We start from the raw sequence: 26,961 nt of genomic DNA on the forward strand, positions 1-26,961 counted from the left end.
TACAAAAAAAAAAAAAATTAGCCGGGCATGGCGGTGGTGCACTCCTGTAGTCCCAGTTACTTGGGAGGCTGAGGCAGAGGAATAGCTTGAATCCAGGAGGCGGAGGTTGCAGTGAGCCGAGATCACGCCACTGCACTCCAGCCTGGCGACACAGCGAGACCATGTCAAAAACAAACACAAAAACAAAACCAGTATGGGACAGGAGGCAGGAGTGTTAATTTTCCATGTCTCATTTCTATGTTTCTATACAACATATTTTCATTATTTTAATGTAAATGAGAGAGAGGCAGACATTGAAGGAGAACATTTAAAATTGAGGGTGTAAACTGCATAGGAGGAGGACACAGAATGGGAGCAGAAAACTATTATCGAATACTTTTGTTATTCCCTGACGTCCCCAGAAATTTTCAGTCTAGATGAAGAGTCATAAAGGAGCAATTTCTGCTGATAGACTGTCACCTAGTGGTGGGTTTTTACCTTATTCATAATATAAGTAGCTGCTGAGCTTTGGAATGTTTTTAGAAAACATGCTCATTACTCTTTAAGATCTCCAGGGAACCTTTTACAATACTGTCACAAGCAGAATGTAACTCACTTTTGTGCTTCCCAAAGGTCTAATGTCCTTGTAGGCAATAGCTAAAACAGGTTGCACATCCTTCAAAAGGAAGTTTTGCCTCTGTAATTATTTGAATATTGTCAAAGAAGCCCTGTAGGCAAAATTAATATTCGTAACTTTCTCTTCTGTTTACAACTCATAGCACCCTCAGTGTTCTCCTTGCTAATGGCCAAACTAGGCCCATATTTTCAAAAGTTTTCTCCATTTTTAGGTGGTGACAAAAGAGTGTACGTAACCCACTGGCCACATTGGCCTAGAGATGATTCAGGACAAGGAAGTCACAAACTCAGCAAGACACAAAACAAGACAATGTTCCCCAAATATACGCCAGGAATCCATCCTGCTTGGTCACAAAGAGGCATTACGGTCCACTTTGTCCAGTCCTTACTATCTGCGTGACACCAGACCTCTTGGCCAAGAGGGTTCCCACTGTTGCCTTAACCCTAGTCAACAGGGAGGCACCCGGCTCCCATCAGTGATAAAGTCTATGTTCAGGCCACAGAGCCAGCACATAGCTCGCAGTTATCAACATCCATTCTGTATACCATACTATTTCAACCATTTATGCAGTATAGGCACTGTATGTGTCACATGAAACAGAACAGACAGACCACATCCGCACCAAGAAGTCGTGATCAGAAGGGAAAGCACTGGGTGTTATGAGGAGAGGTTGTCACCTACATTGGGAAGATCTGAGTGAGGTCCCTCTTAGGAAGGTTGCATCTGAGTAGAAGTCAGTCAGATGAAAAGCATCCTTGTCACATGTCAAAGCCCTGATCTTGGTAAGGACTTGGGGCTTCTGAGGAACTGAACAGAGGCCAGATGCTATAAACTAACTCCACAGAAATAAAGAACACCACAAAATTCCAGGAGGCTTAAAATCTGTAGTCACAATAGCAGCATTATTCATAACAGCCAAAGAGTAGAAACAATTCAAATGTCCATCAACTGATGGGTAAATAAAATGTAGTATAGTTTTTTAATAGAAAAGATAAATAAAATGTGGTATAGCCATACAATGGACATAAAAAGGAATGAAATCCTGACTCATTCCACAATATGAATGAATCTTGAAAATGTTATGTATGCTAAATGAAAGAAGCCAGACACAAAAGACCACATAGCATGGCTGGGTGAGGTGGCTCATACCTGTAATCCCACACTTTGGGAGGTCAAGGCAGGCAATCGCTTGGGCTCAGGGGTCTGAGACCAGCCTGGGTAACATAGTGAGACCTTGTATCTACAAAAAATAAACAAAAAATTAGCCAGGTGCAGCAAACACCTGTAGTCCCAGCTACTTAGTTGAGGTGGGAGGATCGCTTGAGCTTGGGAGGTCAAAGGTACAGTGAGCTGTGGTCATGCCACTGCACTCTAGCCTAGGAAACAGAGCGAGAGCCTGTCTCAAAACACACACACACACACACACACACACACACCCCATATAATTCCATTTGTACGAAATGTCCAGGACAGGCAAATCTATAGAAACAGATTAGTGGCAGCCAGGCGCAGTGGCTCAACGCCTGTAATCCCAACACTTTGGGAGGCTGAGGTGGGCAGATTACCTGAGGTTGGGAGTTTGAGACCAGCCTGACCAACATGAAGAAACCCCACCTCTACTAAAAATACAAAATTAGCTGGGCATGGTGGCACATGCCTGTAATCCCAGCTACTCGGGAGGCTGAGGCAGGAGAATCGCTTGAACCTGGGAGCCAGAGGTTGCAGTGAGCCAAGATGGCACCATTGCACTCCAGCCTGGGCAACCAAAAAAAAAAAAGTGAAAAGAAGGAAAGAAATAGATTAGTGGCTGCTTACAGCTGGGGGTGGGGAGGGGAAATAGAAAAATGAGTGACTACTAATGGCTAGGGTTTTCTTGGAGGGAGTGATGAAAATGTTCTAAAGTTGTGACACAAGTTGCACAATTCTGTGAATATACTAAAAACTACTGAACTATTATACACTTAAAATAGATGAATTGTATCATAGTGAACTATATCTCAATAAAGCTGTTACTTAAAAATCTGGAGTCACAGATCTTAGGTTAAGAACACCAAATATAACGCATTTTTTTTTCCTTCTAGCTCTTTCTCCTTAAGAACCCAGTAGGCATTCACTAAAGGGCTAAGCCAAAAGATAGCTGAGCATGGCCTCACTATGCTGCCCCCTCCTGGGTTCCCAAAGGTCCTCTAAAACCAAGCTTATGCACAGGACTTTTCCCTTCTCAAGAGATGTCCCTCTCCTAGTTAGCACTCACACTTAGAAGATAAACCCTAAAGGTCAAGGGTTTTTGTCCCAGGGCCAGCAATCAGTTCAACTTCTATTCATGGCCTGTTCCCTTCTCTGAAGACCTCTGAACTCTGATGAAAAAATAAACCCTACCTTTTCCATCAGCCCCATTGACACACCCATACAAGCCAGAATTTCCAGAAGTGACTCTCATACCTGGTTATGTGTTCTTCACAGTGAATGGAACAGACTCTTGCTCACCTGTGGACAGACCTTTTACTGGACCACAATAGGTAACAACACTTCAAGATCCAAATTAGGTCTCCTTCCTTCATAAGTGTTCCCCAATTTAGCAGTGTTTCAGCTGTTGAAAATCCGTTTTCTCTTTTCTGGTAAGTATATCCTTACCAGAAGATAAGGGGAAACTTTCTGGGTCCCACCCCTCACCCTCAGTCAGTTCAGGAGCCTGTGATGGGGGCATCACCTCCAGCTCCAAGGATAGAACAAATGACTGTTCTGACGAATTTCATTGCACCGTATCTCCCAAACACTTTCCCCTGCACTGGTGGATTTCAAATTTGAATTGTAGCAAACAAAAGTTGATGCAAAACCTGACATACATTTGTTTTAAATAAAGGAGAGTTGATGGTAGTAATATTTCCAAATCTCACCCTCTTGGCCTGCACATGGATAGACACTATGTCCTACACTGTGGGAAAAACAAGGAATAGGACATGATGCCTGCCTCGAACACCTTGCAGTGGAGTTGGGGGCAAGAAATAAAAGCACGAAAAGTAATGATGATTAAATAATACTATATAATAATAGAAGAAATCTCACAGAGCCTGCCACTTATCAGAAGAGGGTTAGAGGCCTGCAGCTCAGCACTGAGCCTTTTGATGCCTCTCTTCTAAGCCCTACTCATTGTCTGATATTTACCTTGGCTGTGACCTTCCCCAGTAAGACGTTTCTGGAACACCCTCCTGCCTCATCTCACACACACACACACACACACACACACACACACACACACCCCACCCCTTTCAGCCCAGATTAGAGCTCAGAGTTCCTGTAATATCTCTGTACGGGTCTATCACTGCATTTACCATATTTTAAGAGAACGATATCTCCCCGACACTTCACAGTATAGGCTCTGAGTTTCATAAGGGCACAGAGTGGATACTCTAAGAATGCAGTGAGATTCTCCCTACTCCATGCTCCTTTCTTCCATCTTTCGTTCACGGATGTCAGCCCTACATCAGTCTGCAGGATGTTCCTGTCTGCTCCAACTCCCTCCCCCAGTAAGTCTCTCACACATCTAATCCCATCTTAGCATCTGCTTCTTGGCAAACACTAACAAATTATTATAAGGAATTACCTTGCACTACCATATTTATACAAAAAAGCAGTTTGTTCATGCATTTAGAATATTGGTTTGTTGGTTGACAATGTTAAGCCTAATGACCTATACCTTTTGGGTACTGACACACTTAATTTTGCACTTATTAAAGTGTGACTTTCCAAAAACAAACAAAAAAAAAACTTTCATTGTATCATTAGGATATGGTATAAGACTTGTTAACATTACAAAAAAAAAAAAAACCAAAACCAAAAACCATGCTGTAGCCTTAGGAGAACTTGCTTCATGTATCTAAGGGTTTTTCTTTTTCTTTCCTTTTTGTATTTATTTATTTTTTTCCTGCAGGATAACATAGTGTTAAAAGCACAAGCTTCTGGACTACTTGAAATCAAACCACAGCTTAATCAGCTCTATGGCCTTTGGCAAATTACTTCAACTCTTTAAACCTGTTTCTGATCTGTAACATGGAATGATCCTTGCTCATCTGTAACATACACATTTATAAAACAGGACCCACCAATGGGGTTATTTTAGGAATTAAATTTTAAAACGGCTAGAATGGTGCAGGCTGAGTAAGCACTGAACACAGTACTTATTAGCTATTATCTCTGGTGCTCTGTGCCATGCAAGAACTATTAGAATACATTTAAAAGCATTTTGCAAACTGGAAAGCCCTTTTAACAATTTAGTTTCTCTAAATGTAATAATAAGCATCAGCCATCTCCTTTTACAGAAAATTGAGGTGGAATCACATCAGCAAGAGAAGACTGAGGACTTGTCTCTGGCTCTGTTCCTGATTTATTAACACAGTACATGATCCTAGAATAACAGACTCCTGATATTCCTGAAAGTAGAGGCGGTTGGGTTAAAAATACTTTTCCCTTTCAAAACTCTTTCAAATATTCTCCAAAAGAAGCCAGAAAAGCTCCTGTATGAGTAGATAATTCACTTTAAAATTCGCTCATCAATCCTTAACACGAGAGTCTGCAGGGCTGGTGCAGCGGCGTCAGCCGGAAGAGAGCTGAACGCCGATGGGCAGTTGGGGTGTCTCCGCACGCCTCGGAAACAGCAGCCCAAACCTCACAACGCAGAACCACGAGATAGCGGGGATTGCAGAGCCCTGCGCAAAAGAAGGAAAATTAAGACGCAGCGGAGCCCGGGAGGTGTCCGCACGCGGGAAGGACTGGCCTGCAGACGAGGCAGGGAGAGGTTTGCACTCAGCGTGGCGCGGGTGAGCGGCGTGCTCTCGGGCACCCGGCTGCCAGTTCGGATGCTCGCGATCCTCGGAGAGCCGGGGAGCTGCGCCGGAGTCACTTCAGCCTACGTTGTTCAGGTGACACCGGGGAAGAGCAGACTCCGGGTGTGCAAAACGTTTCGGGGTTTCGGGGCTTCGGGGCCGGCGGTTCCGGGCGCACCTCGCGGGCGGCGGCGCAGAACTACAACCCCCAGGCTCCCCGGCGTGGCGGCACGTGGGCCCGGGACGGGAGGCAGCGGATATAAAGCGCGGCGGCCCCTGCGGGGCGGAGCGGCGGCACGGACGGAGCGGAGGCCTGGTGGGGGGCGCGGCCCGCGACTGCGCGGGCGAGGACCGACGGACGCAGACGGCCAGACAACCTGGGCGTTTCGGTGGAGGGGCGCCGGGGCCTGACTCGCGGGTGGGTGAAACGGTGGCGGACTCAGAGGAAAGGGGGAAGGCAGATACGCTAGGAAACAGAGCTGGGAAAGGTGTGAATGCGAGAAGTGTGGGGATAGACCAGGGCAGAAGGACCCACCTCCCCGGATTGTTTGCAGACAGCATATCTGCCGGGTATCCGAAGGTCCTTTCCTCAAAAATAGAGTTAGCAATTGAGCGGAAGGGAGCTTAAAGTTAAATCTGATACATCCCCCCTTCACTTTAGGAGAAATTAATGGTTTTCTGCTTTTAAAAGAAAATCCCTATTTGTATTTCCTCTTCTCTGAGTACCTGTCGCTTAAGATATTCTCTGCCGGGAGGTATATTCTACCCCCACTTTCTGTCTCTTGAAAAAACAACTTTGCCATTTGAAAAATAATTTGACTTAGGCAGCTTTAATTCTTTGCACTAAGTGTTCTTATCTGTGGATGGAGGTATAAGATTTCAAGAGTAATACCCCCTCCCAATGTTTCAATAATAATATTCTAAATTCACGTTAAGCCTTAGGCTGGAGAACATTTGAACCATTCTCTTTAGCTACTAGCTCTGAAAACTTCAAAGCATAACATTCCCAAGTTTATCTAAAACTTGAATCTTAAAAATATTGGTAATTCTGTGTTACGCTTCAAAGTATAACATTCCCAAGTTTATTAAAAACTTGAATCTTAAAAATACCATTCTCTGGTAAAGACTTTTTTTTTGTTGTTTTTGCTTTTGTTGTTTAAAGACAGAGTCTCTTGTCGCCCAGGCTGGAGTGCAGTGGCACGATCTCGGCTCACTGCAACCGCCACCTCCCGGGTTCATGCGATTTTCCTGCCTCAGCCTCCTGAGTAACTGGGACTACAGGCGCGCACCACCACGCCCAGCTAATTTTGTATTTTTAGTGGAGACGGGGTTTGGCCATGTTGGCCAGGCTGGTCTGGAACTCCTGACCTCAGGTGGTCTGCCTGCCCCGGCCTCCCAAATTGCTGGGATTACAGGAGTGAGCCCTCACACCGGCTAAAGTCGTTTTTGTCCCATTTCTTCTTGTAGGCATTTCACAGTTTGCAAAGGCAGCAAACTTTTACTTGTTTAGTGTATTTGCTCTGTGCAAAGAAATTTTCGAAGCTGTCATTGCCCCCAGATGGCAGACAGTCTAGGAGAGGAGCCGAAACCACCCTGCTTAATAACTCTGATGTAAGGTTTTTAATGAAAAGCCAGCGTTTGGGGGAATTCTGAGGTTTAAGAAATTATTTTCGGCTCGGGTACCAGGGAGTCCCCTGGCTTTTAAAATGAGGTTTTTTGTTTTGGTTTTGTTTTGTTTGTTTGTTTTTGTTTTTAAGCTATAGCTGCTGGAATGGATAAAGTGAGCTTTAAAAGCTGGTCAGACTGAAAAGATTGAAGTGAGGAACAAAGGCAAGCAGACAGACAGTGAAAGGTAGGTAGGAGGAACAGCAAACAGAACGCTGGGCAAGTGCAGTGCAGGCATGAAGATTTGAACAGAGACCCAGACCCCAGGGAGCTGGGTCTTTAGCCTACTAGCATTTTCTAAACAGGACAAAGACAAGACCAGGAATGCTGGTTTTAGTGGAAGATTAACCTGACAGCTGGTGTGGATTGAAGAGACGAGGGATTAGGACAGTGATTCCTAACCCCTATCCTACACTCCCACGGACCCTGTGTTTTGAATTTTTGAACTAATCAAACTACATTTGTGGTAATTAGTTTTATTTCTTTCCATCAAAGACACACATAAAACTGCCAATTTGAGCTTCTCATGAATCTAAGAACACCAGTGTTACTGTCCTTAGTGTGAAATAAATGCAGGCAAAAGCACAAGACTATGGAGTTTTATTTAGCCCAAACAGCCTAGTAGTGTTGGATTTAGGAGATGTTTAATGCTGACTCAAGCTCTCAGGACTCTTATCACTTGAACCTTCTTGGGCTCCATGGACCTGGGGTTTTGCCTATTTGTCTAGATAAGCGGTAACAAAGAGGCAAATTATAAAGTCATAAGGAGGAAAGGAGGAATAGCAGAGGAAGAAGATAACAATTGAAATGACTTAGTCCCTAAATAGACAAGAGTAGTGAGGGTTGGAAAGGAGGCACCAGCAGAGCAAAGATAACTGGGAAGATGATGCTGGTAAGGGCATGATAGTATTTCCTACTGTCCTATACACATCAGGCAAGACTTCATGGAGGGCACTGAACATGTACTCACTATGTGTCTAGCATTGTTAATTACTTTACATGAATTAGTTCATTTAATTCTCTCAACCCTATGAAATATAATTAGTATTATCCTCATTTACAGAAGGGGAAACTGAAGCAGAAAGAGGTTACTTAATGGGCTCAAGGTCACCTACCTGGTAAGTGGTAGAGCCAGGATGCAGATCCATGAGGTCTGACTCCAGAGCTGGCCCTCTCGCCCCTCTACAATAAGGAACAAAGGAGATGGCAGGTTCCCTTTTGGCATGTTAAGTCGAGATGCTTGTAGGAGTGTTAGGTGAAGATAGACAGCAGGCATAGCATCAATCTTCTTTGATGCTTAAACATCCCTCCCAGCGGGGAGATGGCCTAGGTTATGGGCCTTAAGGCTCAGAGGCTAAGTGGCATGCTTTTGGACCGAGGGTGGTCACATGAAGCTCAAAGAGTGATTAGAGCCACATCTTATGATTTCTTATCTTGTGTTTTCCCATGGGCCAGGTTATTGGATTTATCTTTCTGAACTTCCAATCTGATTTTAGTCTCATGTTTGAACTAGGAAATACAGAGCAAAGCTACATGCAGGACTTGATTTTAGGAGCAACAGCAACTATTGCTGGGAACATGTCTGTTTGCAAGGAAAGTATCATGTTGTCTTTCTACTGAAAGTAGTCAGTGTTACTCAAGGGCTTACCTGAGCCAAGACTTGGGGAAGAAAAATAGAAGGTATGGTCGCTGTACTTCAGAAGTTTGTTCTCCTATTTGGGAAGATAAGATGAACAATTAGAAGAGCAAACAAAATAAGATAGCTCATAACTAAGTACTACATTGTGTGGATTAGATTTAAGTATAGTGGGCATTGGGTTTTTGAATGTGCCAGTAATGTCAGAACTATAGCATAACCCTTCTTGTTGGTCACCTATAGACATCTCTTTATTTGCTACAAGGCCACTGTCTTTTGTAGAATTGTCATCAAATACTATCTGATTATATTTTATTTTCATTTTCAATTGTTAGACATTAAATTTGTGGTTTGGAATTGCATTTGTGGCTTTTTATGTCTTACGGCTCAGAAAACAATAATGCTTCTATAACTAGCAAATGTCAGAGCTGTGAGTTGAACCAGGTGGTCTGCCTATGGAACCCAGGCTGTTAACCAGTCTGCTCTGTTGCTTCTTGTGGCCCATCCAGAATCTTTTACACTGATTATGGGCAGGTACACTCTCTGCCAGATGGTGAGAGATCCTTTGGCCCCAAATGAGTGGTGTGAGGTTGATTCAGCAGTGAGCTCCCCGTCTGCGGAAGCCATCGTCCAGCCACAGTCTGAACACCTCGTTCAGTCACCCACATACTCTTCTCTCTTGAACACCTGGTGTCAAGCAGAGGGCTCACTGCAGAGAGCAAAGGCAAATGAAACATCCCTGTCCTGGGAGCCTGCTCTAGTAGGGAAGAGGAAGGTGTTAATATGCAGTCTACATGGTTAACTAGAACTAGGAAAACTGGACAAAACTGGGCAAAATTAGGATATGAAAAGTTAGGTAAATCTGAAGGTAGTTATGTAAATCAAGATGAAACCTTAAGACAGTCAGGTTTGTTTTAGGTGAGATTCTAAGAATGAAGACAGTGGAAAGAGAAAATGTCCCCTTTTATGACCATATTTCAGTTTAAGTAATAGTACAGTTGACCCTTGAATTACATGGGTTTGAAGTGTGCAGGTCCATTTACACAGATTTTTTTCAACCAAATGCAGATAGAAAATCAGTATTTGCAGGATGCAGAATTCTCATATGCCAGGCTGGGGCTGACTGCGTGACTTAAGTAGGCATGGATTTTGGTATACATGGGGGTCCTGGAACCAATTTTCTGTGTATACTGAGGCATGACTATAATTCACTGTATGTTTTACTTACCTGAGTTAGGTTCAAGCTCTTTCTTGGGTCTGCTCCTGTTTACCTCTATCCTTTGAGGATTTAGATTGCTTCCATCATCTGTGTAGATAAAATGGGAGGCTGTCCACATAGTATTTTCTCAGGTCTACCCTCTCCTGTCTTAAAGTTTCCTCCTCAATAGAATTAAGCTCTAAAATTTTACCATCTTGTACTTGCTCTGTGTGTTTGTGTACTTGTAAGCACATTTTACAGTTCTAAACTAGAAACGAACTTTGCCTGGGAGTTTTATCATTGACATTCCTTGAAGAAAGAGAGAAATTACATTGTATGTTTTCCAGACCTACCAGCAGCTCAATGGCCTTCCCAAAGAAGAAACTTCAGGGTCTTGTGGCTGCAACCATCACGCCAATGACTGAGAATGGGTAACTATCATTTGGGGCCTTGAGGGGATCAGTTCTCATTCAACCAAAAAGGAGAAAAGTTCTTTGTAACAACAGTCACTTAAGACCCTGCATCTCTGTGGAACTGTTGCCAAAAGGCAGCTTCTGTCTGTCATCCCTCTGCACTACCTCTGATCCCCAAGTCTGAGGAGGCATTATATCTCTGACCCCAAAGTCAAAGAAGCACTATGTCACCTTGCAGAAAGGGAGAAGGTGAGAAATGGCAGCTTGCCTTTCTCTCAGTGTCTGTAGAGCCACAGAGCAAATTCTCCTTGGATTTCACGACAGCTCTGGCCTTTCTAAACAGCACCAGTAGCATTGGATAAAAATCCCATTTTAGCATAATTGGATATCAAACACTGATCTAGCCCCTCTCAGGATCCTATCTCTAGACATCAGCATGATTCCACTTCAGGCTGTTCATAGACTTGATAAAAATGTCCTACCCTAAGGAAAGTGGGAAGTTATCTGCAAGATGGACTCCTTACTCATGTTTACAGCCTCATTTCAACATTGACTAGATGTTGAGCAGCGGGGGAAGGGAAGTAACAACAGTTCATTGTTGACTAATCATTACCCCAAGCAAGTATTTTGACCTCCAGATGAATATAGTGGCAGTCCTTCTGCTCAAAAATCAGATAATAAAAAGGCCCTGTGACTTAGGGAGCCATGCACTGTGTATAACTCCTCCTTGAACATCACCCCGACAAAAGAGAGTTCATCCACCTCCTGGATCTGTATGTTTTTGACTCGTCAGAAGAGTCAGGCTGCCACAACAGTTAGAATGCTGGCTTAATCTTCTCCTTTCTTTCTGTGTAGTATAATAATCATACCTACATAATGAATTATAAGCATTAAATGAGATAATTCATACAACAGTGCTTAGCACAGGGTCAATATGCACTTAGGTCAAAAAGTTTGAACTGCCTTTATGGCATAAGACAGAGGCAAAAGGAAGATGTATTTAATACACCTTTTACAAGGGACTTTCTTTTTGGTCTTGCTGAATTTATAAACCTTCATCTTACCCCTTTAAAGGAGATGAAATTTCTTATGTCTTTTAGTATTCTCCTTTAAAGCTGGCCATTTTGCAGTTCTGCCTTAGAGACTCCAATGAGTCCAAGATTTCTGGCTTCTAAGATCCGTGAAAAATCACATCCTTACTAGGTCTAAATAAGATTCTTGCTGGTATGGCATTTAGATTACTCAGCTGGTTAATAACTGTTTTCTGTTACTTCCCCTTTCCACAAGTTTTAAGAAAGACTGGCATCAGCTGTTTCTCAATGCATCAGTCACTTGTTCGCAGATCAGAAGACATGTGATTGCATGAATCGGCAGGATTTACTTCCTGTTACAGAGTGAGATCCTGCCTGTAACCTCCTAACACTGCATCTGGTCCATGCTACTTTAACCTTTTAATAAGACCCCTCTTATCCTGGAAGTGCCTTCTTAAAACAGTTTTGTTTGTTCATCAGGGACCCATGGAGAACGTCAGTGTGTTCTTCCTCCCTGTTTTGCTGTTTTCCTGGAAGGCCACATCCTATGATTAGAGATAACTAAAATGACTGTTTTTCTGGATCTTTTTCCGTTTCCCAAAAACCTGTGGTCCTGCTGCTTCCATTTTACTATTTTCTCATCAGTTCTGTGTTTTTCTTCTAGGAACCTTACTGTTCCTGAGGTGTGAAATCAAAAGAATGCATTATGTGTAGGCTCTTTAAGAAACAAATTAAATAGTGTAGGTCAGTGTATAGCAGAGTAGGCATGTGAGCCGTGTTAGTTCCCCTTTTCTCCCACCACCTGCTTCATCAAACATTCCTGTAGATACAAAGTAGTTTTGGAACACCCACCAAGAACATGTAGGCATTAATGTACTTACCCACAAGGGAATCTGCACTTCTGGCATGTTTCTAAGACACGAGATGGAAGGGGCACATGGAATCTAATACCTGGAAATACTGCCAGGTGACCTGCCATTGTGGGAGTTCTCCTAACCTGGCATGTACAGTATACATATCCTCCATAATTCTGAGTGGCTGAACAAGGACTATTTCCCTACATCCTTTATTTCTTCTCAATTCCAATGAATGCTCAGTAACAATTCAGCTTTCTGCATATAAGTTGATGTCCTGGAGTAGGGCAGCTGGCAGAAAGAACATGGATAAGTAGATCTTAGTGAAACGATCCAAGCTTTGCCATCAGGTAGCTCTCTGACCCTGGGGAGATCTTGTCATCTTTTAAGAGCTCTCTTGGCCAGGCACGGTGGCTCACGCCTGTGATCCCAGTACTTTGGTAGGCCGAGGCGGGCAGATCACAAGGTCAAGAGATCGAGACCATCCTGGCCAACATGGTGAAACCCTGTCTCTACTAAAAATACAAAAGTTAGCTGGGTGTGGTGGCGCGCACCTGTAGTTCCAGCTACTCAGGAGGCTGAGGCAGGAGAATTGCTTAAACCTGGGAGGCGGAGGTTGCTATGAGCCAAGATCACACCACTGCATTCCAGCCTGGGCAACAGAGCGAGACTCTGTCTCAAAAAAAAAAAAAAAAAAAAAAAAGGCTCTCTTTCATATTCTCCAAAGAAAGTTCAACCACATTATCTCTATGACCCTTTCCAGCTCTTAAGAGTCTGCAGTCCTCTTGTGTTATGTCATTGGAGATATTGTTAAATAAGAATGTAGAAAGTACCTGTAATTCCAGTCCATTATCCACACTGTAGCTTAGTGAGCTTATCCTAGCAAATAAATCTGATCATGTCACTCTCCTCTTTAGGGATCTTTTGACTCTCTTTTGTCTGAGCCTTGCTACCCATCATATGGCCCATGGACCAGTTGCTCCACCACCATGGGAACTTGGTAGAAATGCACAATCTCAGGCCCTATCATACCACAGATCCGTCCTGCATTTTAACAGTGTCGCAGATGATTCTTTAGCACATTAAAGTCTGAGATGAGCTGGTCTAAAGATTAAAGCCCAGACTCCTTGGGATAGCATAGGAAGTCCTTCACAGTTTACCTTTCCTGCTTCATTTCTTTGTCACCATACCTCTTCTGCCCTTCATGCCTTTGCTCATTCTGTTTCCTCTGCCTTTTGCTACCACCATCTTCTTTCTTGCTCCACTTGAACACTTCTACTCATCCATCAAAACCATCCTTAGAAATTCTTCCCCAGTTCTCTTAAAAGGAGTTAGATGACCCTTTTATAGCACCCTGTCCATATTCTTCCCCTGTGATCCCATAGCACATTTTTTTCATTGCATCAAAATTATGTTTATAATTATTACAATAACTTTTTGTTACTTGCCTGTGTCTTGCAGCAGGCTTTGAGCTGCTTAGCCCTATTCAATAGATATTGAATACCAGATAGTACACAAGGACTGAGAAACTATCTTATTTATCTTTGTATCTTAAGCATGTGACATAGTTGTGTAGCTTTTGTTATTTTATGAATTAGTATACTGCGGGAATTACTAGTGCTGAGAGTCAAGAAAAAGGGAAGGAAGCGAACACTGATTGATGCTATGTCAGTCATCATGCGGGCATTTCATTTACATGTTCCCACTTAATCTTGGCAACAGCCCTGTGAGGGAGCCATAGGTATCTCTGTCCTGGCAGTTGAAGAAACAGATCCTAAAGGCCAGCCCAGCTGCCCCAAGCCACACAGCTAGAAAGGGAGGATTTCTCTACCTATCCAACCCTTGCCTTTTTGTACATTAGCAAGTCTAATGAAAGACTTGCCTTTTTTTTTTTTTTTTTTTTTTTTTTTTTTTTTTTTTTTTTTTGAGACAAAGTCTCACAGGCTGGAGTGCAGCGGCACAGTCTCAGCTCACTGCAACCTCCCCGTCCCAAGCTCAGGCGATTATCCTGCCCCAGCCTCCTGGGTAGCTGGGATTAGAGGTGTGCACCACCCTGCCCGGCTAATTTTTGTGTTTTTAGTTGAGACAGGGTTTCATCATGTTGGCCAGGCTGGTCTCAAACTCCTGACCTCAAGTGATCCACCCGTCTCGGCCTCCCAAGGTGCTGGGATTACAGGCGTGAGCCACCGCACCAGCCAAGACTTGCTTTCCTTATTTGTTCTAAGAAGTCACTTTTTCTTTGGGCAGGCTCACAGTCACTAGAACAGAAAGTCCATTTCAGATCTAAAATGTCAAGAGCAAAAGTTGTATTTTTTCCCTCAAATGCTCTTGGCATCACCCTGGGAATCTTCACAACACCCTCTGGTAAAAACAAACCTGTTAACCCCAGTGAGAAAAGGCCTAGCCTGCTAGAGCCAGACTGGCATAGATTATTGTCTTTTTAACAGTGTTTGGGATGCGGGGACCCAGACTCCCAGAACAGAATATTTTCCACCTCCAACAGAGTGGGCAGGTTAGTCCCTGCCTGCCTCCCTGCTGAAAGAATTTTAAAATAACCAGGTGGCTATTTTGCCAAGAGTACGTATAACTCCTATCTGATTGAATGCTGAGAGATACGTATAAAAGGCAAAAGAAAATGGAAAGTCAGGTTTTCTAATATGCATGCCACATCATGTCAGGTATGAAAATAGCCTGTCCTGTGGATTCTGTCTTCCCAGATGAAGTGAAAGTCTTTCATGGTGGTTCGTGCACCAGGAGAGGAAATAAAAAGCAATAGGGATTTCTCCCTGAAAAGCCACTTCAGAAAAATTATATTACGCTTTTACCCTAAGAGAAGAGTTGTAGAGTCTACCTGCAGTTTCACAATCCACCCGCTCTGGACCTCAATTTGTGGCAAAAAGAACAAGACTTTCTTCTGCTTATATAGTTTGGGCAAACCAAATGTCTAAGAACAGACAATTAGAAAAAGGAATTATATTAATCCATAAAACAGAATGTTGTTTAGCCGGTATAGTATGGACCATCTAAAAATGTGGGAAGATGTTAAAATTAGAATGCTGCGTGAAAAATATAAACTTGTCTAATATGGCCATATTTATACAAGAAAATAATGTAATGTGTATTTGTGAATAGAAGAATATCAAACTAAGAGGAATCATCTCCAGAGATATCCTGAGTGGGTTTTCTTTTTTTATTGTATGTACTTAAGTAAACTATATAGCTCCTGTAATTTAAAAAAAAAAGTTAAATAAAATTAATGGGGCACAGTGGCACACATCCGTAGTCCCAGCTACTTGGGAGGCTGAAGTGGGAGGATTACTTGAATTCAGGAGTTTGAGGCCAGCCTAGACAACATAGCAAGACCCTGTCTCAAAAAAAAAAAAAAAAAAAAAAAGCCCCAAGACATGAATCTAAACCCAATGCAAAGAATCTGAATTCCCAGGAATTAAGATATTAAACTGGGTTTAAATATAAAAATGACTACAGCAAGCATGGAATTTGGGTCTGGGCCACTCTCCCCTGATGTGCCCAGTTGTTAGATGTGTTCTTGGGGCTTGTGAAAAAAGAGAGGATGCAGTGCAGCCTATTCAAGTGAATTGGCTTCTGTCAACTCACTTCTGTGAGCACTGAGCTCCAAATGCCCAGTGGGTGGGCAGAAGAATAATCCAATCTCATTGTTTCTAGTCTCTCTCGTGACTTCCTGGTAACTGATCATGGATAATGGCCTCCGGTGATGAAAATAGACCTAGGTACCATGAGAGTAGGGTTGGAAAACAAGTGAAGGGACAGGCTGGGCATGATGGCTCACACCTGTAATTCCAGCACTTTGGGAGGCCGAGGTGGGCTGATTGCTTGAGCCCAAGAGTTCGAGACCAGCCTGGGCAACCTGATAAAACCCTGTCTCTATAAAAAATACAGAAATTAGCTGGGCGTTGTGTCACGCACCTGTAGTCCTAGCTACTGGGGAGGCCAGAGGATCACTTGAGCCTGGGAGATTGAGGCTATAGTGAGCCGTGATCGTGCCACTGTACTGCAGCCTGGGTGACAGAGCAAGACCCTGTCTCAAAAGAAAAAACAAAAACGGACAGAGTCCTCAAAGAGAATTATTTTCACCCTCACCCTGCCTTTTGGGTGCCTGTGTAACAAATGGGGTAGCAGCCCTGGATGATTTCACCCCCACTTGTGCCTAGAGCTGCTGAGCATCCCAGCCCAAGGCTGCAAACTTGCACCTGCAGAGTCAGGCAGGGATCTGAAATGCCTGAGGGACCTGGGGGCATCCAGTCCTCTAAAGTGGGCCTGCTGCTGCTCTAATTTCCAACTGTATGGAAGTGTAGCCCTGGGGTTTTTTGTTTTTGTTTCGTTTTGTTTTTTGAGACCGAGTCTCACTCTGTCACCCAGGCTGGAGTGCAGTGGTGTCATCTTGGCTCACTGCAACCTCCACCTCCCGGGTTCAAGCAGTCCTGCCTCAGCATCCGTATTACAGGCTGAGATTACAAGTGCCCACCAATACACCTGACTCATTTTTGCATTTTTGGTAGAGACGAGGTTTCACCACGTTGATCAGCCTGGTCTCAAATTCTTGACCTCAAGTGACCCACCCATCTCAGCCTCCCAAAGTGCTGGGGTTATGGGCATGAGCCACCATACCCAGCAGCCCTGACATTGTTAGATTTTTCTGGCTTTTCAAATACTTATTTGTTAAAAAATGTAATGTCAAAGTCAAACACATTTAGAGTTAGCCCCTTTTCAACCTAGATCTCTCTGAAGAGGTCTGGGAGTTCCAAAAGGACTTAAGTCCAAGAACATTTTCTGGATGATGGCTACCGCCCCCAAAATTCTGCCATTAGTGTCATTCTTGTAGGTTAGGGGCATTTTATAAGCAGCAGCAAATGACTTTCTCCTTTCTTGAAGGGACAGATAATGCATAACCCATTAGACCTCTAACCCTGAGTGAAATTGTCAGCTGAATAGCCTGTCTCCCAGCAAGGCCTGAAGGAGAGAGGTGAGTGTAGGTGGAAGCACTATCCAATGAGGCCATCAAACTGTGAAGTTCATGGAGGAAAAAAGAGCCTCCAGTTTCACATGCTGGCCTAGACCTGCCTAAGTGTGCAGCCAACTCCTTAAAAGAGGATGATACTAGAATAGGGCCAAGCAAACAGTACCTCTCAAGAATGTTGGGTCGGGCGCGGTGGCTCGCACTTGTAATCCCAACACTTTGGGAGGCTGAGGCAGGAGGATTGCTTGACCCCAGGAGTTCGAGACCAGTCTGGGCAACATAGTGAGGCCTCATCTCTACCCAAAACTTTAAAGTTAGCTGCACCTGTGGTCCCAGCTACTTGGGAGGCTGAGGCAAGAGAATCACTTGAGCCCAGGAGGTCAAGGCTTGCAGTGAGCCACAGTCATACCACTGCACTCCAGCCTGGGTGACAGAGTTAAATCTTGTCTCAAAAAAAAAAAGGTGTTGGAGGAGGGAAGGAGGATCATAGGGTTTTGTCCTATTTATCCAGATTCAGCTCTTTGATGCCTTCTTTCCAGCCTCCCTAGCTGTCATTTATCAGTCCCTCTTCTGAGCCCCCGTACAATTAATTTTTGCCTAAGTCATAACCTTCATTATATTTTGCTATTTTAATCACGTATACTATCTTCTTTACTCAATTAATGTAATAATGAAATTTCAAAATATTATGCAAGTGTGGTGCTAAGAAGCTTATAAAGGCAGAGCTCATGGTGATTTTATCATTGTAAGTTCCCACATCACCACTCCTTTGCCTAGCCTTTGCTGAACACCTGGGCTGTTCCAGGTACAGACTGAGGCCAGGAGGGAGCAGTGTTAGGATATGGGGCATGTGCCATAATGAGGGAGTTCGCTTCCCTTATAGGCTTTATAATTGCATTAACACACTTTTTCCCAAGCGGCAGGCTCAGGCCTGCTATCTTTACTCTGAGCTTGTTATAGGCATGATTGCCTGTGCATTCTTTGCATTTAGTAGCTTTCCTTTTAACCTCAGAGTCAGTTGTTCTCTAGCTTTCCTCTTTTTGTTCTTATTCCTTTTGACATATACAATTTGATGTCTTTGTTTCCTAGATGCATCAGATTTTGTTTGTTTTATTTTTGTTGTTTAAGGAATTACAGTAGGTAAAGGTGAAAAGAATGTTAATAAGGCCAAACTTCAATTAGGATTCTCTGGTCCTGTGGACAAAAGTGCAGTGGCAGCCAGCTAGCACTCTGTGTTCTTGGCAGGGTAACCACGGGCACGGTGTAACCATTTAACCCAGGCTTGCTGCACCATTTTCCTTTGGATTTCACTCTTCATTGCCCATCATTCCCCTCCTACATTTTGATTAAGGACAGGTTGCCTAATACAATTTGTGAGTCAGTTCCTAGATTTTGAAATCAGTATGATTTTAAGAGACATTAATCTTAAGCATCAGATCCTTACAAGGTTAGTGTGCCTCAAATTGCCAAGTGCATGCAGATCACACGGGGATCTTGTTAAAATTCAGATTCAGATTCTAACTGGGCTTAGGATTCTGCGTGTATAATAAAGTCCCCTGGATGCTGATACTGCTATTCCGCCTTTGAGAGGCAAAGTGATGACAAAGTTCCTTTCTAACTGCTAACCTTGTTCAATATAAAACCAGCAAATACAGATGAGTTTAAGACTCCATGTGTTGTCCCAAATAGTAAGTGCTAAAATTCTTATAATATTAAGGTTGACTTTTCCTATCTTGTGAGCCTAAGAAATGAATGTTTCCCTCCTCTGTAATGACTTCCTAATAATTGATCATGGATAATGGCCTCCAGTGATGAAGATAGACCTAAGTAACCTAAGAGTAGGGTGGGAAAACACAAGAAGGAACAGGCCAGGCATGATGGCTCCTACTTGTAATCCCAGCACTTGGAATCAAATGGCAAATGTTAAGTTCTTATTTAACTAGGTCTCCAACCATCATTCTTCCCCCAAAAGGGCAAAAGTGCTGGCCATATGGGCTTTAAAGAGAGAGCGCTGGGCAAAAGATAGTTCCATAACTACTTTTTAAATACTGCTTGTGATGAGGTGTAAGTATAAAGCCTGTGTTGATAACTAATAGTGTTTTGCTCATAGAAGTGAGGCATACATGGCTGAGTGGAGAAATCACCAGATTCAGGGGGGAAAAAAACCCAGGCATTATTTACAGCAGGCTAAGAATTTCACAAATGGAGTGGATTTTTAATAACTATTAGCAAGAGGGAGCAGTTTATATACCTGAGGATTTGTTGAATAATAATCTGAAAAAGACTAAATATGCCATTTTTTTCCATTTTTCGCATGTCTTCTAGAGAAATCAACTTTTCAGTAATTGGTCAGTACGTGGATTATCTTGTAAAAGAACAGGGAGTAAAGAACATTTTTGGTAAGTCAACTTTGGGGATGTTTCTGCATGTCTCCAGCTCAGTCTTTAGAAGGTATATCTCACATAGAGTCATGGTGTCACGAGTTATGATGGAGCCTGGTTAAGCTAACTAAAATTTGTGAATTTGTAGACCCACCAATGTTAGACCTACAAAGCACCTTAAGAGATTACCTATTTGATAGTGTGCCAACACTTAAGGTATTACTTTTTATCCCCATTTAGAGATGAAAATATGTGACTCAGATATACTCTAAGTTGCCCCAGGCCTTTCAGCCAAGAAGTGGTAGAATAATAACTAAACCTTCTTAAGTAACAAATAAACCCTCTTTTCTCTTTTATTTATTTATTTATTTATTTATTTATTTTTGAGATGGAGTCTTGCTCTGTCTCCCCCCAAGGCTGGAATGCAGTGGTACGATCTCAGCTCACTGCAATTTCCGCCTCCCAGGTTCAAGCGATTCTCCTGCCTCAGCCTCCTGAGTAGCCGGACTATAGGTGCACACCACCTCACCTGGCTAATTTTTGTATTTTTAGTAGAGACAGGGTTTCACCATGTTGGCCAGGCTGGTCTCAAACTCCTGACCTCAGGTGATCCGCCTGCCTTGGCCTCCCAAAGTGCTAGGATTATAGGCGTGAGCCACCGCGCCCAGCCTCTTCTCTCTCTTAAGAATGGGCTTTATTCTGTCTTCCCCTGGCCTTTCAAATTGTGAATGGAAGGAATACTGTAAAGGTAGTACACAAAGAAATCACAGGACTAGCAGTTATCGCCTTTTATTTCATAGAAAGTGAAAGTTTAAAAAAATTAGATCTTGAACATTTTAAGCCTGACAACTATATTTACCTGCAATTGAGCTGTCCCTTACGTGGTGTTCTGGGCTTTTGGACCCTTGAATGCATTTTTATTCTGAGAAGACTACACGTTGGCCCTGACCTATTGCTCTACCAACAGGAGCCCCTCCAGAGCTAGAGGTACCTGGTAATAATAATCAGAGCAGATTAAAACTTGTGTGAAAAAGTGTCCTGGGCCACATGTCAAAACCGAGACCTGATTACAAAACCACTCAATGTCCCTCTACAGCACTAAGTCATAGTGGAGAAGGCAGATTCTTACTCCACAAAGGGCAGCAGATCTCCCCTGGGTATGAGGAAAAAGCAGGAACATCCCTATGACCAGAGCACACTTGAAGTCAAGACCCCAAAGGAGTGGTTAAAAATACTTTCTGACTCCCCTCCCCTGCCTCCCGAACCTCTCCTCTTCCAGCCCAGTGCTGAGTGCTTAGAGATTCAGAGTGCCACCATGTGCATGAGACCTCAGTAATGTATCCTACTGCCATAGGCATCTTTCTGTGATCCATTAAGAAATGACTGTAGTAGGCTAGGTGCAGTGGCTCACGCCAGTAGTCCCAGCACTTTGGGAGACCGAGGCGGGCGGATCACCTGTGGTCAGGAGTTCAAGACCAGCCTGCCCAACATGGCAAAACCCCATCTCTACTAAAAATACAAAAAACTAGCTGGGCATGGTGGTGGGTGCCTGTAATCCCAGCTACTCAGGAGGCTGAGGCAGGAGAACCACTTGAACCTGGGAGGCAGAGATTGCAGTCAGCCAAGATCACGCCACTGTACTCCAGCCTGGGTGACAAGAACAAAACTCTGTCTCAAAAAAATAAAATAAAAAAGAAATGATTGTAGTAGAAGGAAAAGAGGAAAGAGGATGAGTTTTGGAATCACACAACTCTGGATTCAAACTTAAATTATTTACTGTTTCAGACTTTATCTTTTCATCTGTAAATGAGAAAAATAATTTCTACTTTGCTGGGTTGTTAGAGTAAGTGGATATGTAAGAGCACTTGGTATAAGAAATATTAATATCCTTTGTGCTTTTTAATAAAATACTTAAAAAACGAGTTGTCCTAGAGCACTACTGTCATGTCAAACTATAAATGGAGATAGTTTGAGATCTGTAGTATACAAAAGTACCCGCATGAGTAACTCCCACTTATTTGACATTCTGGTACTGGATGGTGTTGATTTCTCTGCCATTCAAGTCCAGATATAAAACTGGGTAGTGTGTTTGGAGATTGACATAAAATGTGGGCAGTCATCTCTGTCTTTATTTAAAGTATTTGCTGACTGTCCCTAATATCAAGGTCAGATTTATAATTACAAGTCACAATTAACCTTCCCACTGCCTTTGACAAGGTGAAAGTGGAAAAAAGATGGAGCCTGAAGTGAAAATGGAAACACGGCATTTTCCCCTCCTGACCATCCTCAGTGCAGCGGTTTTTGACCCTGCACTTTCGGACTTGGGGTTGGAGGAGCAGAGGTGCTCCGTCGTCCCACTGACTTACTCTTTGTTTGAACAGTGAATGGTACAACAGGAGAAGGCCTGTCCCTGAGCATCTCAGAGCGTCGCCAGGTCGCAGAGGAGTGGGTCACAAAAGGGAAGGACAAGTAAGTGGCTGCATGAGGATAAAAATGCCCTTTGGCCACAGCTGTATTAAGTGAGCCTCTTCCCCAGAGGATACGCCCTCCCTGCTTTCTGGTCAGAGCTGGGGCTTGAGGTCAGCTGGTGGGAAGATGAGCAGGACCCCAGGGATCCTGGCTTCTTGGAGAAGAGCACCCTCCCTTTGTGTGCAGAAGGGCAGCCAGAGTGCTAGACACACCTGCCATCCAGAGGTTCCGTTGGGAAACTGCTTACCTGTCTACAGGGCCAATCCCCTCACAGTTACCTGTCCTTGGGGTGAAGGATAAGAGGGGAGGGTGGTAATGGACTCTGCTGGTCACCTGGCTCTTCCACTGAGCAACTCACACCCCTTCCCTTCTCGGGATGAGTGCCTGATGCTTGTATTGGCCCACTTCTCCTTACAAGTCTCTATGCATCCGACTCAACATGCTCTTTTATGGTGCTTCCTCTTGTGCTCTTGGAGGACTTTCTGTAGTCCATAAACTTCCGTGCAGTGATATATTTTTGTAACACCCAATTCATGCCATGGTTGAACAAACAGGATAGTATCAGTTCCAAAAGCACTTCCAGTTAACTAAGTTTGTTTTTTTGAGATGGAGCTCACTCTGTTACCCAGGCTGGAGTGCAGTGGTGTGATCTTGGCTCACCGCAACCTCTACCTCCTGGCTTCAAGCAATTCTCCTGCCTCAGCCTCCTGAGTACTTGGGACTATAGGCACATGCCACCGTGCCTGGCTAATTTTTTTGTATTTTTAGTAGAAATGGGATTTCACTGTGTTAGCCAGGATGGTCTCCATCTCCTGACCTCGTGATCTACCCCTCTCAGCCTCCCAAAGTGCTATGATTACAGGCGTGAGCCACCGTGCCTGGCCAACTAAGTTTTATTGATTTTCTGTTATGTTGTTATATGTTATGTACTGTGCTAGGCACCAGCAGTATAAAGTAAGGGCTCTGCCTTCAGGTTGCTGACCATCTGGTAGGGATGTTAGATCATGAAAACTAATACCCCAACCCTTCTGATGAATGTATAAACAAAAAGGGAGTGATTGATGTTGTCTTAGGTGGAAGTAAAAGATTAGAGGTAAGTTCCAAGTGAGCAGAGGTGGTCAGTATGAAGCCCATAGTGTCCCTGGGAATCTTTAATGGCTTCAGGGCACCTCCAGTACCTAAAATTATGTGCCAAATTTGAGTGCATATCCACTGAACCATTTTCTGGTGAGCCATCAGCTTTCAGTTAATTTTGTCAGATCTAGGGTCCAAAAAGATTAAGGACAATGGGCAGAGTATGAAAACAGGAGGGCTAAGGGCACATATTAAGAGCAGTACCAAAAATGAGGGACAGGGAAGGTAGGCAGAGACAGAAAGCCCTCAGAAGGTAGGAGGCCAGTCAGGAGTGAGTCCTGTCACTGCAACCAGGAAGAAGAATGATTTCAGAGACTGTCAGTGGAGCAGGGGCCATAGAGCCCAACTGCCTGAATTTGAGGCCCAGCTCTGCTTTTTATTAGCGCTGGGAACTCAGGCATATCACCTAACTTCTGTGTGCTTCATCCCTAAGATAGAAGTAATAATAGTACCTCACTTATGAGGTTGTAGTGAGGATTAGAACAATGCCTGGCAGGCACAGTTCACTAAACACATTCACACTAATGTAAGAATTCATTGTAACTATTTGCAGTAGATGCTATGTTCATTATAACATTTGTTATAATAACAGACGCCATGAAAGTCAGCACAGGAAAGACTGAGAAGACCACTAGGTTTGACACATCATAGGAAGTCACTGATGACCTCTGAAAGGGCAGGGCCAGTCAGGTTATTGCAGAGAAGCCAGACTGCAGTAAGTTACAGAGTGCAACAGATATCTGCAAGTAGGGGCAGTGAGTGCAGCTGATCCTCACAAAAAGTTTTCTGGCAAAGGGAAGGAGAGATGGAGTAGTACATTAGGAAGGAAGGAATAGGCAAGCTTGAAAGAAGCATAGTTTTGTTAAGTGGAAAAATGTTGAGCGTGTTTCTATGCTGAAAGGACACTGCCATGGGAGAAGAGATTAAAGATACGGAAAAGACTGGTAAACCTTGGCTGGGTACAGTGGCTCATGCCTGTAATCCCAGCACTTTGGGAGACCAAGGCAGACGGATTGCTTAAGCCCAGGAGATCAGGACCAGCCTGGGCAACATATGGAGACCCTGTCTCTACAAAAAATAAAAAAAATAATTAGCCGGGCATAGTGGTATGCCCCTGTGGTCCCAGCCACTTGGGAGGCTGAGGCAGGAGGATCACTTGAGCCCCGGGGGACAGAGGTCACTGTGAGCCGAAATCACACTACTGCACTCCAGCCTGGGTGACAGAGCAAAACCCTTTTTAAAAAAAAAAAAAGTGGTGAATTGATACGTTTGATGGAAGGTCTTGGATAGGGGGTTTTGGCTAGGGATTTGAAATGCAGATGCTCCTTCACTGGTGATAGAATTACGTCCTGATGAATTGATCAGAAATTGATTCAACTTACAATTTACATTGAGTTTTAAAGACATAACCCTGTCATAAGTCAGGGAGTGTAATGATACTTTCACACCATCGTAAAGTCAAACCGTCATAAGCTGGGGACCATCCACACAACCCAAAGTAGACAGAGTAGCTTTAGAAGACAGCTGAAGGCCTGGCACAGTGGCTCATATCTGTAATCTCAGCACTTTGTGAGGCTGAGGTAGGCAGATCATCTGAGGTCAGGAGATTGAGACCAACCTGGCCAACATGGCGAAACCCCATCTCTACTAAAAATACAAAAATTAGCTGGGCGTGGTGGCAGGCACCTGTAATCCCAACTAATCAGGAGGCTGAGGCAGGAGAATCGCTTGTACCCTGGAGGTGGAGGTTGCAGTGAGCTGAGATCACACCACTGCACTCTAGCCTGGGCGACAGAGCGGGCCGACGTCTAAAAAAAAAAGCAGCAGCAGCAAGGAGGAAAGCAAATGGTGATATAGCCCCGTGCACAGGTGGAGAGGAGGAAGGGTAAGGGAGTTTGTGAAAGCTTCATCTTTGGTGTCTGGGACTCTAGGACATCTGCTCAGAACAAGGAGTTGGGTAGAATTTAGAGCTTGACAGGAATAGTCAAGATTTGGAGTAGCCACTCCAGATAAATGAGTCATGACAGCCAGAAGGCTTGTTGGAACCTCCTCCTGGATTGAGAGATTACTAGGAAATTTGTATTTTAAATTTCCAACAGTGGTAGCTGTGCCTAGCAGCCCAGGAGAACGAGGAAGAGTGAATGGATGATTGGCTTCACCTAAGCCAAGAGAAAGGGGTAGTGAAGGAAGGGGTCTTACAATAAAACTGCTGGTGAGAGTTCAACAGGTCAGTCAGCCCTCCTTTTTCCATTCAGCAGTCTTCTGTTATCCTTTAAAAATACAAAGCTGATCATGTCACTTCCCAGCTAGGTCCTGTTTTACCTAAGACATAGCTAGCCAAGAACTCCTGGAGGACTCGGTGATTGGGCCTAAACAGGAATGTGGTGTCTCTGTCTCATGAGGGCATGTGTTTATTCAAGGTCCTTCAGAAGACTCACTGGGATGACTGCATTCACAGCTGAACATTATTAATCCCACTTTGAGAAGACCATTCTCACTGTGGCCTCTCCCCAGTTGGGAACATGGAGTACCCCCAAAAATGAACATCAGGGTGTCAGAGCAAATATCCCCTTTTGGCCAAATTCTGAGGAGATTTGCAAAGTAGGAAATTGCTTTTTATAGTGAATTCACTTCTCACAGGACTAGTTCCTGGCTGTATTCTTTGAGGAAACTCTTTATTCTTATCTCCAACCAAAAATATCTCAGTATCATACCTATCTTCATGCACGTATACCACCAAATACAGCATCTAAAACAATGCTTAACCAAAATAAGTACTCATGTATTGTTTAATCAGTTATTGCTTTTCAAGTTCTGTTTGGTTGAACCTTAAATTCTATTCCCTGAACATTTTTTAAAATCCCTAATGATTCTTTACTGTTTTCTATATTTTTGCAGCATTAAAAGGCTCTATTCTTTTTTTTTCTTTTTTGTTCTCCCAAACTTGTTTTTTTTCTTTAAGTCTCTATTCTTAAGGCTTAACAGTAATAACTGCTAATATTTATAAAGCATTTACTATGTCACGTACCATGCTGTGTTTTACTTGCATGAACTCACATAATCCTTACAATAGCCCTGTGAGACAGGTAATGTTATTATCTGAGTTATTACAGGAATTGAAGTGTAAAGGTGTTAAGTGCCTTTCTGAGGAGTTCACAGCTGGTTCGTAACAGTCAGGATTCAAGCTCAAGACTCTAACTCTGGGATATAAGTTCTTAACAGCTATGCTGCACCACCTCCCAATTAGATTTCTTCCCTAGTGCTTGATTCACCATTGGCATCTTGATTTTTTTAAATTTACATTTGATCTAAGTCAACAAATATTAGCCAATGCCAGATATATGCAAAGCACTTTTATATGAATATATGCAATATCATTTACGTATAAAAATCATATGTAATATCTAACACATAAAGTGATTCTAAACATGATTAAACTAGATCATTTACTTCCATTAGAATTTATTTGTTATTTATTTTATTTTTATTTTTAATTATTTTTTGAGACATGGTCTTGCTCTGTTGCCCACCCTGGGGTGCAGTGGCATGATCTTGGCTTACTGCAGCCTCCACCTCCTGGGCTCAAGTGATTCTCCCACCTCAGCCCCCAAGTAGCCAGGACTACAGGCACACACCACCACACTTGGCTAATTTTTTGTATTTTGGGTAGAGATGGGGTTTTGCCATGTTGCCCAGGCTGGTCTTGAACTCCTGAGCTCGAGTAGTCCACCCACCTCAGCCTCCC

General features: G+C 43.4%; 1 protein-coding gene and 1 long non-coding RNA gene across 19 annotated transcripts in view; one reads left to right on the top strand and one right to left on the bottom strand.

The window, feature by feature from the left end:
* The window catches only part of LOC135968471 (uncharacterized), a 33,352-nt gene extending 29,277 nt beyond the window's left edge, over positions 1-4,075 (bottom strand). For both annotated transcript variants that reach the window (XR_012430237.1, XR_012430241.1), the window contains exons 1-2: positions 3,949-4,075; positions 1,766-1,856 (exon numbers count right to left, since the gene is read on the bottom strand). This is a non-coding gene — a long non-coding RNA (uncharacterized lncRNA). The remainder of the gene's footprint in view (positions 1-1,765; positions 1,857-3,948) is intronic.
* Positions 4,076-5,394: 1,319 nt separating this feature from the next.
* The window catches only part of NPL (N-acetylneuraminate pyruvate lyase), a 39,774-nt gene continuing 18,207 nt past the window's right edge, over positions 5,395-26,961 (top strand). For 9 of the 17 annotated variants that reach the window (XR_006698702.3, XR_012430173.1, XR_012430183.1 and 6 more), the window contains exons 1-4: positions 5,725-5,857; positions 10,286-10,369; positions 19,558-19,631; positions 21,995-22,082. Coding sequence is in view for 9 of the 17 variants with exons in the window: in XM_005540183.5 (XP_005540240.3) it covers positions 10,302-10,369; positions 19,558-19,631; positions 21,995-22,082 (230 nt within the window). In the remaining 8 variants the exon portion in view is untranslated. Of the gene's footprint in view, positions 5,545-5,724; positions 5,858-7,196; positions 7,292-8,167; positions 8,223-10,284; positions 10,370-19,557; positions 19,632-21,994; positions 22,083-26,961 lie in introns of those variants that run through there. The other 8 variants (XR_012430043.1, XR_012430181.1, XR_012430185.1 and 5 more) reach the window with 3 other exon arrangements.

This window comes from Macaca fascicularis, chromosome 1, assembly GCF_037993035.2.
Source record: "Macaca fascicularis isolate 582-1 chromosome 1, T2T-MFA8v1.1".
NCBI classification, from domain to species: domain Eukaryota; kingdom Metazoa; phylum Chordata; class Mammalia; order Primates; family Cercopithecidae; genus Macaca; species Macaca fascicularis.